Source organism: Narcine bancroftii, chromosome 14, assembly GCF_036971445.1.
Source record: "Narcine bancroftii isolate sNarBan1 chromosome 14, sNarBan1.hap1, whole genome shotgun sequence".
In the NCBI taxonomy this organism is placed as follows: Eukaryota; Metazoa; Chordata; class Chondrichthyes; order Torpediniformes; family Narcinidae; genus Narcine; species Narcine bancroftii.
Window position 1 is genome coordinate 17,779,249 of NC_091482.1, and position 11,265 is coordinate 17,790,513.

The 11,265-nt window shown below is 42.0% G+C and overlaps 1 protein-coding gene across 5 annotated transcripts in view; it reads left to right on the top strand.

Moving 5' to 3' along the window:
- The window catches only part of LOC138749409 (protein PIMREG-like), a 77,862-nt gene that overhangs the window by 51,396 nt on the left and 15,201 nt on the right, over nucleotides 1-11,265 (top strand). For all 5 annotated transcript variants that reach the window (XR_011348616.1, XM_069910699.1, XM_069910696.1 and 2 more), the window contains 2 exons: nucleotides 4,506-4,630; nucleotides 9,302-9,770. Coding sequence is in view for 4 of the 5 variants with exons in the window: in XM_069910699.1 (XP_069766800.1) it covers nucleotides 4,593-4,630; nucleotides 9,302-9,770 (507 nt within the window). In the remaining variant the exon portion in view is untranslated. The remainder of the gene's footprint in view (nucleotides 1-4,505; nucleotides 4,631-9,301; nucleotides 9,771-11,265) is intronic.

Genomic DNA, 11,265 nt, shown 5'->3' on the forward strand with positions numbered 1-11,265 from the left:
TTTGCTCCTGGCCATTTAATACCTTCTGTCAAAGACTGCAGAATTTAGCAGATGTACAGCTGTTGAATTGAAGGGAGAAGGCACAGGAAACAGGGACTCCATTCCTTCTGTGCTCAGTCTGTTCTTGTTGTAAAATATTTGCAAATAGATTGCACAAGGAATAAAGTAGGAACTAAATATATTTGTACTCTCGCCACCACAAACAAGAAAAATTTAATTTAAAAGATGCAAATTCTTCAACCATCAGTTTAGAAGAAACATTGACTTTTGACATTTATCCTGAATTTTGAGGTATTTGTGGGTCAGTTTAGCAAGGATGCAACAATCTATAGTGTTACTCAGACAGCCCCTCTTCAATTTCTGATAATGCTTTGCAAACTCGTGCCATACTCTGAAATTAAGTGTGTATTTTGTGTGTGTGTGTGTTTTATGTAATGCGTGTGTGCGCATTTTAATGTGTTTGGTTTGTGTATGTGTGTGTGTGTGTGTGTGTGTGTGTGTGTGTGTGTGTGTGTCTGTATTTTTATGTGTCTCTGTATTGCTATGTGTTTACATGTATTCAGTCCATATAACAAAAACTTATCATTTATATCTCATTAGGCCCTTTCAAACTGCAGCCCTCGGATAGCGCTCCTGGGACCCGAGAGCGATTACTAGGTCTTGGGTGCAGGATGCACCTTTCAAATTGAAGTTTGGCCTACCTTCTAAATTGCAACCCAGCGATTTAAGGGGGATCCCACCCCATAATGACACGTCACGCACTCACTCTCACGAACTCCCTTATCAACCTCTGATTAAAAAGTATTATCTTAAACATTGTTTTTATTGCAATGTGCTGCTGCCTGACATATCCCTGTAAATTACACACACATTGCATTAATGTATTAGAAGTCCTACCTGCCATTTCTGTTCCCAGCTGGAAGGTGCAGGGGGCGGTTGGCAGGGCAGTCAGTGGGCGACAGTGGCGGGCTGCCAGCGGGGTACTCAGTGTGACCAGAGTAGGCTCTCAGTGGGCTGGGGATATCTTTGCTGTTGTTTCTGCACCCACCGGAAGTTCATGATGTTCAGATTCTGGAGACATCTGCAGTGTTGACATCACCAAAGTAAGTGGGTCAGCCATTTTCATTTTCCAATTGGCCATGGAGGAGACCTGGATAAGTTTAACTGGGATCCCTGACCACCTCTGACCAGGATGGCCCGCTTGGAGCCTTTCAAATTGCCACGTAACCGGGTGCTAACCGGGTAATTGCCTGGTTAACCCCATTTTACACAGCAGTTTGAAAGGGCCTGTTGTCATTGGACCAAGAATTCTATCAAGTCTGTTCAGTAGGTGGTGTGCACTCCATGCAAAAGGAAAGGCATTTCACGCCATACAAATGAATTACAATCAAGTCCTCTTCAGCATGGAAGGATTCCCTTTCTAATTCTTACTCATTTGGTCTTCTATTTTCCTGTAAGTATTCTTAAAACTTAATTATTTGACTTTTATTATTCTTTAACTAACCATTAGGAACATAGAAACAGTGGCACCCAACGACACTGGTTCAGAGATGAGTCATATGAAGATTTCCTAAATAAAATATGCAGATTTTTGTTCGGCTCTCCGATTTCTTTTCAGAAATTTTCATGTTTTTTTTATCATCATGTTAGGTATTTAGTTTTAAATTAATATAGCTAGTGGCTCAAAATCAGTAGGTTGATCAGAGAAAAGAGGAACATAAAAATTGCAGATGCTCAGATCTTGAGTGGTGAAAGAGAAGCTGTGGAGACTCAAAGTGTCGTGCAGCATCCACAGAGAGAAATGCTCAGTCTGTGAGATTTAAAAAGGGTTCCCAACCCAAACCTCCAGTCTTACTTTGTTCAATAATTCAAGGACTTTGATTGTTTAATCCTACAATATGGTTCAAACAAAATCAGGAATTGTTGTACACACTCAACTGGTCAAGAGCATCAGTAGAAAGAGGATCAGCAATATTTTAAGTCCGAGGATGTTATATGTGGATTGCGGTGGATCGCAAGACCTCCCTGTCTGGAACGTTGGGGATCGCAGAGGATCACGTGATCTCCATAGTCAGAAGTCACACCACATGCAATCAAGGTGGATTCCTGCCATCCATTTATGCACAGCTTACTACTGACTCATTTGAGTGATGCAGTAGCATTATTGGCCAGATGCCCAGCTCAGAACAATATAAATTCCAACACGTGCAAAAGTGTTCTCTCTCTCTCTCTCTCTCTCTCTCTCTCTCTTTCTCTGGTGGACATTGCTTGAAGCGTCATAGGTAAGGTGTGCACGACATTTAGGTGAACCAGAGTACTCTGATAGATCAGTGCTTGCAGGGAGCCGCACCCCCGCTGGTATAGGAAATCAGTGGTGTTATTGGAGGACTTTGTCTGTGAGTGGGCACATGTGCAGGATTGTGTGATAGGATAAGCAGCCCCTGATATCGAGGACCTTGCGCTTGATGTGCCTGCTTACACAGTTACAATTTTAGTCTCACACTATGTAGAGAAAAGACGGCCACTGATAGGAGTCCAACCTGGATCGAAGTTTAGTAGTCAGAGTGATGAAGTATTGTTCACCTTGGATGCATGCCTACTGGCCTGTCCTCTGCCTCACCGTGGGACAACACAGTGACAAGCATCTTGGCTCTATGCTGAGGGAGCACCCAAATATGAAGCCAAGGCGCAGGGTGTGCTAACCAAGATAGGGCTTCTGCACCTTATGGAAGACCTTGCACTGCCTGCTTGCAGACGTTAGTGGTAAAGGCACACATATATAGCAGGAGAAACCAGGCATGGGAGTCAGTGAACAGACAATTTTCTTTTCCCTCCCCTCTCACACTGGGAAGTAGTTGCTACAGCACCCTGCTCTATTGGGAACACAATGACCCTGTTTGGTTGGGGGAGCAAGTGAGGCGTTGTCATTTATTTTCATAATGTGCCTTGTCCCTCATACATACATCTAGTGTTTCTCTTAATTTGTGTCATTTTAGGCATTATGGGTACAGTATAAAAATTTCATTAAGATTTTGTAGTTTAGAAACAGTTTAGTAATTGTGTTTGTTAGTAATTGGCAAGTAATGTGACTTCTGAAGGGCGAAAAGTGGATTGCAGAGGATCACGTGACCTCCCTGTCTGGAACCTAGTCAGAAGTTGCATCACCTGCCAATCAAGTTTGGATTGCGGCCATCTTACCGGCTGCATTGTTATTGGTCAGATGCCCAGCTCAGATAAACTCCCAACACATGCGATAGTTCTCTCTCTTTGCCTCTGGATCCAAGCCACAAACATCGCTCTACGCCAGGTACTGTGGTGAACATTGTGGGAAGAGTTATGGGTAAGATGTGCACTGCACTTAGCTGAACCGTAGATCAGCGCTTTCAGGGAGCTGCACCCCCACCCCCACTGGTACAGGAAGTCAAGAATGTGTTTGGAAGTCTCTATCTGTGAGTTATATACCTGCAGGAGAATGTGGTAGGGGAAGTAGCCACTAGTATAGAGGACCCTTATGCCAGATGTGCCTGCTTATATCGTTATAGTTTTAGTCTCGCATTGTGTAGAGGATAGGCAGCCATCGGTATTGGAGTCCAACCTGAATCTGATATGAATGCCAATAGAGTTATTCAGTAGTGGCAGTGATTAAGTATCATTTGCCGTCTTCCCCTGTTTGATTCCCGTGTGTAAATAGTTATCGTTTATTGTGATACTTGTATCCAGACTCATCTCTCTGTGAACCCAATGAACCTGATACTTTTCCCAACACAGCAGAGCTGGAACTAGAAGCCAACATGCAACCGTTCAGAAAGAGGCGTATTGTCTACTTTTGAGGATCATTCTGCAACTGAAAATGACAAGGGAAGGAGAACGGAATAGTGAGAGTTGGCCGTCTGGTTTCTGCTATACTGAAGTTCATGATGCCTTGTTTCTGATGGGGGTGTTCTAGTGTCATTGATGAATCAGCGTTCAAGTCACAAGTTTTGTTTATGCATCTTACCTTGTGCTTGAGTCGATGCTGTTAACATCAGCTCTCTTCTCCGTTTATCACAGTCTGACAAAAGGTCTGATGTATAATAGGATATGGTGGAGCCAATGTTGCACAATCTACTTAATGGCACTAAGCCAAAAGACAAAACCACTTTTGCTATTATATCAAATGTGCAACTTTTACCTATTATCTGTTTTATGGGTGTTTCATTCATTACATCTTTAATTACATGTTATTTCATTGCATCTAGAAGTAGCTGCCTTCAGTTAAAATAGGTTTTGTCTTGTTATTCACTTTCTCAGCACTTGTCTATAGGTCTTTCAACCAAGGCCATCAGTTGAAGGTCTGTATGGAAATGAATAACAACATGCAGATGTATTCATGTCTGAAATAATTTAATTATGTTCTTGAATTAATATACAAGGGTTATATCTTTAATTTCAAATCCTGAGAGAAGACAATGCAAGTAATTTTCAAACTTGGCCAGTTGTAGTAAGAAGGTGATTTTGTGTTTCAGGTTGCCAGTGAATATTCATAGCAGACCTTCTTTAAATGCTGAAATCATAGAAAACATGTTTATACACAGAAATGAGACAGAATTTGTATGAACAGCCAATGCAGATGCCAACACTGCAACAGAAGGTAATTCATTTTTTTGTACATCATGTTTTCTGTGTCAGATGTTCATCCAGCTCTTAGTCAGAATTTCCCCAGATTATGATCCCATTGAAATAAAGTGAACAAAGAAAATGCAACAGGGAAAAAGGAAAAAAATGCTGCAAATGCACAGGAAAAAGCAGGCAGCATCACTGGAAAGGGAAACAAAGGTAATGTTTTAGTTCAAGGATGACATGCATGTTTTTATTCCTACTGAATTTTCTGTTTTTAATTTATAACATCTGTAAGATCCATAAGTATTCCAACATTTTAAAAGTTCCCTTCCAATGTTCTACTCAGGTGATGTTCCAATCCAACTGGTGAAGATCAAAATCATTACGTACACGTGGGCCTAAAATTAGAAGGGGGTTAAGTTAATAGTAATAAGTTAAATATTGATATAATTATGTATGAAGAAAATTAAAAACATTTTTGTTTAAGTAACCGTTGTCTTGATGAATTTCTGTCGCTGCTGTTCTTTTTGAGCCCTCTGGGCTCGTAGCAATTATGAACAGATGTTCATGTTGAAACATGAAATGCCCAAAGTCTTTTGTTTCATGAGACCGTGGAGTAACTTCATTGCCCACACTCTATTCTCCTGGCTCATTACTTTGAATTATTTTATTTCACCTGTAACTTTTATTTCAGCTATGACTTTTACCAAAACTGGTTTTGGTTTGCGTCTGTGCTCTCCCTCTCTTAACCATTTGGCAATGTTTCCATACTTCTAAAGATGTGGATATGTTTTATTTTAAAGTGTAATATCCAAAAGCCATCATCCACTTTTGAACGGAGAAAACTCTCCTGTATTCAATCCTACACTGTGATTTATGTGTCTACAGATTGTTTATGTTTCCAGCATATAAAATACTTCTCCACTAAGTGTGAGAGATAGGAGTTTACTTTAATAGTTTTTTTTTAACCTTTAATGTACTTAGTGTTGTTAAGCGTTAATGGTGAAAGAATCTTAATCAGCATTACATATATGTTCTTAGTGTAGAGAAAAAGTTGGTGTATTTCTCAGAATATTTTCTCACTTGTCCACTTCATTTTTTTTGTAATTCTTTATTTATCGCACTATGAACCAGATCAACCAATATATTTACAGATGCATCTCTTTAAATATTCAGTGACATTTTCTCTTTTTTTCCCCCCAATCCTCCCTTCCCACCTCCCCCTCCAAAAACAGTAAATATTGAACATACAAAATACAATAAAACAATATCTTTATACAAAAGGAATACAAACAAAAAAGACGTATCATCTACTTATTCACATTAAATCTGATCGTGTTTATCTTCTTGTCATTTTAGATGGTGGTGGTCAGAGACCTGCTCTTTCTGTTATGTTCCATATCTGGCTCCCAGGTTTTTTCAAACATTGTAACTTTGTCTTTTAAATTATATGTGATTTTATTTTTCCAATGGGATACACTTAAACTTGGTTATATATTCTGTTAATGTTTATAGTCATAATATAAACCAAAGTGGACATCTTATATCTTTATTTTCACTTCTTTTCCGCCCCTTCACCACCTCTATCCCTTTTTTCCATTACTGTCTTTTAAGTTTTCCTTTTTAATCTCAATATATGACAATGCACTTAAGACATGAAATAGCCCAGCAATCCCCACAAGCAATAACCTTTTAACCCCAAATGAACCGCCCCTCCTTGGATTGCCCCTTGTCCCTGATGGCAACCACATCTCCCCTTACCATTTGGTTTGTGAACTTACTCGCAAGCGTCAACCGATTTCGCAGTGACCATTATTCTCCCACACCCAGCCCCGCGCAGAGAACACTATTTTCCTATACTTATAACAAAGCTCGTTCTTTTCTTCTTCCCCTTCTCTTATCCATCTTTAAATCTTTATATATACATTATCTTTACTTTATATTTTTACATATTTTTGTATATTTTCTTGCCGGTTATCCTTCTTGTCACTTCTCCTCTTCTCTTCTCCTGTCCTGCAAATGTTCAGCAAATTCTTGGGCTTTCTTTGGGTCCGAAAACAGTCTATTCTGTTCCCCAGGAATGAATACTTTGAGTACTGCTGGATGTCTTAATGTAAAGTTATACCCTTTCTTCCTTAAGATTGTTTTCGCCGTGTTGAATTCCTTCCCCTTCTTTAAAAGTTTGAATCTTATATCTGGGTTGAACAGATCTAACAGCTTACTGTCTTCTCTAGTCTTCATTCTTGCCTGCTCCAGTATGTTCTCTCTTGTCATATATCTTAGAAATTTTACCAATATGGATCTCAGTTTTTGATGTGGTGGTGGTTTCGGTACTAGCGCTCTATGCGCCCTTTCGATTTATTTTTCTTCATATGAATCTGTTGTTCCCAGCACCTTTGGGATCAATCCTTTTATAAATTCCTTCATATCTTTCATATCCTTCATACCATTCTTTGCCTTCTTTCTGGCCCACTATTTTTATGTTGTTTCGCCTACTGTAGTTTTCCAATACTTCAATTTTTTGTGACAATAAATCTTGTGTCTCTTTAATTTTTTTTTCACTTTCTTCCAACTTCCCTCTTAAATAATTTATCTCCATTTCTACAGCAGCTTCTCGTTCCTCCACATTTTCTACTCTTTTCCCTATTTCAGTCATGACCAACTCTAAGCTTTGTATTTTGTCTTCAGCTCTTCATTTTTCTTTTGATTGAACTAAATTCTAATGATGGCCATTCTTTTAATGACCTTTGTTCTTCGAAAAAGGCTTTATCTAAATTTTGTCCTATTTTACCTTCTTTCCTTTGAAATTCTTGGTCTTCTTCCTCCTCCTCTTCTGTGTCTGTATCTATGTCTGTATCATCTTCTTCTCTTCTCTGTATCTGTGTATCTTCATCCTTCTCTGGTGAGCTGCTTCTGTATCCTTGCTGGGCCTCCAGCTGCTGTGACTCCTGTTGTTGGGCCCCCTGCTGCAGGCCGACCCACTGCTGGGCCTCCTGTCGCACTTCGTCCACCTGCCAGTCGCCCCGTTGCCGCTCACCCTCTTCCAGCCCTTCATTCTCTTTCTCACCACTCTTCTTTCTTGCTTACTTCCCCCAGACGAACGCCCCGATACTGGGCGTCTCTCAACTGGCCATTCCCCAGTTGGCCACTCCCCAGCTGAGTCCCCCTCCCACTGGCGTTAACCTTTTCTTTTACTTCCACACTGCGCATGCACAATTGTCCGCGCATGCGCAGTTGTGCACCTCTTCTTGGCTCTGAGAGCCATTTTTGAAGTCCGCCGGTCAGGAGGACACTGCTCCTCTGGGGACTCACCAACACCGGAGATCGTCCGCTCCTCTCCACGGTGCCTCTCTGCTCATGCAGGCAAGGTCTTCTTTCTTCTCCAGTGATTTTCCTTCTTCCCTTTTCTCTGTTATTCTTACCTTTTCTCTTTTGGGTACCATCTTCTGTCTCTTCTCTGTAACTTTATCTTTCTCTTCCTGTATTTTATGTTTATTGAGCTCTGTTTTTTCACACTTTTTCTTTTCTCTGGAGAGGGCTGGTTCCACTCGACCAGCCACTACTCCAACACATGACTCCCCCCGTCCACTTCATTCTTGATTTGGTAGCTATCATGAAATATTTTACCATCAATGGGATTTTTTTTGGAAATTGTATTTATTTCTTTATCAGTGTATGAAAGTCAAGTGTTAAATTTTGGCCCATAAGTCTGAGCCGCCCAAATACATCCCATTGACCTACCATTTTGAATGGCAGGAGGAAACCAGAGCCCCTGGAGAAAACCCACACAGATACGAGGAGAACGTACAAACTCCTTACAGACAGCACGAGATTTGAATCCCAATCCCGTTCGCTTGCATTGGAAAGGCATTGCCCTAACCACTATGCCCACTGTGTTGATAACCCGTAATCTACAATAAAAGTCCTTAAAGACATAAGAGCAGTAATAGGCTATTCAGCTCATTTGTCTTCCCTGCTTTTTAATCATGAGCTATCCATTTTCCAACTCCGCCTTCTCCCCATAACCGTAGAACATTGCCGCACAGAAAACAGACACCTCGGGCCTGAGAGTCTGGGCCAAACTATTATTCTACACCCAGTGCAGAGCTTTCCAGATCCCTCCCATTCATGTATTCTTCTACTGAAATGTGAAAATTGAGCCTGGATTCACCACCTCAGCTGGCAGCTCATTCCATACTCCCCTTCTCTCTGTGTGAAGAAGTACCCCCTAATATTTCTGCTAAACTTTTACCCTTTCACCCTTAACCTCTGGTTTGTATCAGTGGAAAAAGCATCTTTGCCTTTACTCATAATGTTCTCTACCTCTGTCAAATATCCCCTCATTCTTCGACACTCCAGAGAATAAATTCTTAACTCCTGACCGGTTTAACTCAGTTCCTCAAGGCCCAGCAACATCCTAGTAAATCTTATCTGCACTCTTTCAATCTTATTGATGCCTGGGTTATCAAGAGGCGAGTCAGCAGAAATGAGATGACTCGGATACTAACTGCACGGAGAAAGAAAGCTCAGTCCTTGGGTCGAACAGGGAGTTCCACCCAGGATTGAACTCCTGCATTGAGAACTTTTACAAAGTCCTGCACACGGGGAATTGCAGCAGGAGCCTGTCTCCATCAGATGGCGCCCACCTCACACAAATTCACAAGTGCCTTTGTCACCCCCTCCATGTCTTTATTCCCCGCAGAACCATCAGAAACGGATGTGTCCCGGAGAAGAGAAACCATTTCATTCACCGCGCAGCTGGTAGCGAAAGCCACAGCCAATCAAAACGAGGAAAGACGCACGCTCCTGTGTCGGCTGACCAATCAGATCGCAGGAATGTCTCCGGCGCTGTGTTCAAATCGGCCTCCTGGAGGAGAAGTGGGAAGCGCGGAGACCGACCGAGCATGGAGGCTGCGTTCACCAGCTGGCGGCGGCGGCGGTACCACCAGCCCCTGCAGGAAGAAGAAGGCGACAGCCCGGCAGCTGGCGTGCTGAGGAAGAAGCCCTCGTCCAGCTCCCTGAACACCCTCCGCAGGTCTTTGAGGAAGAGGCTGCCCCTGCAGCGGGTGGACTTCAACAGCGACCACACTCCGACCTGGGACAGCCTGAAGCCCGGTGCGCTGCAAACCTTGGGGCGGAGTGCCAGGAACACATGGGGAAGCGTGGCTCGGGTGAGCGTATTTTACGAAAATAGCAACTTTTGGCTAGTCCCGCTCTCTGAAATCCGAATGTAAAGCAAAAGTTACTCTGGTGTTCAAATAACATCCCAGAAACAGTTAGAAAGGGAGGGGGGAATGATCACCTCGTCTCTGATCGTCCGTCCCGATTCTTTCCCCCCCCCCCCTCCTACTTTTTGGTTAATCGAATGATTCGGTTAATCGAACTGAAATCAGCTGAGGCAATGAGGCTGTTTGTAACCGGCCAGTCGTGGTCAAAACCCAAGGCTGGAGAGTGTCAGCAGGTCAAACAGTAAAAGCCCTTCATCAAGGTGTATCTTGATCCTTGCTGAGTTTCTCCAGCCTTGCGTGTTGACTTCAATCACGGTGTCTGATTTTTATTTTCTTTGAGGGGGATGAGCCGAAAAGACCGGCCGAGTTCCTCCAGTGTGTTTGCTGTAATCACAGCCCCTCGTGTTTCACGACCATTGTTCCCGTCTTTTCGCGGGCGCTTGGGTGACGTTACCGCCCGTGATCGAAACGCCGGCGTGTTTCAGGCAGCATCTTTTGGGATTAAAAGGCGTGGGCAGGAAAATTGTAACCGGGTTGCAAGGGACGGGGGCGGGTCGAAGAACACAGGGAAAGTTCTCCCAAACAAGAGAGATGGGGTGGTTGATAAATGGAGCAACGCGACCGTAAAGAAACTGTGGAAATGGACAAAGCACGACACGCATGTCCTTGCGTAGAAATATTTCTTGGAACACTTGTCCTTGGTAGCTATCACCAAATCTTTTGTTTTGAGGACTTTTTGTAAAAAAAAAAGAAATCGAATTTAATGTTCTCGTCGGCGTCTGAAAGCTACGTGTTAGCCCATAATCTGGACTGAAAATTAGCAGAACTTGAGCCTGCTTTGCCATTCCCTGCGTCTTGCATTATTTTGTTATGGCGAAAGACTTCGACCTCCCCCTAAGGAAAGAGAGTCTGCAGACACCGTGATTGTCCGATGTTTTACTTGTTGAATTGTCAAGCACCCTGTGTGAACAATGACCTATTTAAGTGCTGAATGTCAAACTTAAAACTAAGTATCATGTGTTTTGGCTACGTATTTTATTTTTAAAAAATACTATAATATATAAAATGTATTTAAAAAAAAAAAAACCCATAATATATCATTAGTAGGATACCACACAAAAAACCCTATCCCTTCATAATAATGGAGCCTTTTACATCGATAAATATGTGCCTCATTTTAGCATATATAAAAAATAATTAGTGTGAAGAGGGCGCACAAAATCAGTGAACCGGTGCGGACTCGAAAGGCCAACATGGCCTGTTTCCGCTCCGTATATGGTTATATTCATGCCCATATACTTTAAATATGGATCCCACGTATTAGTTAAAAAAAAGATACAAACTTTATTTTGTTTTCTAAAGGAATACACATTTTCAATTCATTATGCCATCTTTGAATACTTATTTCTACTTCATCCTTCCATGTTACTGCTACACA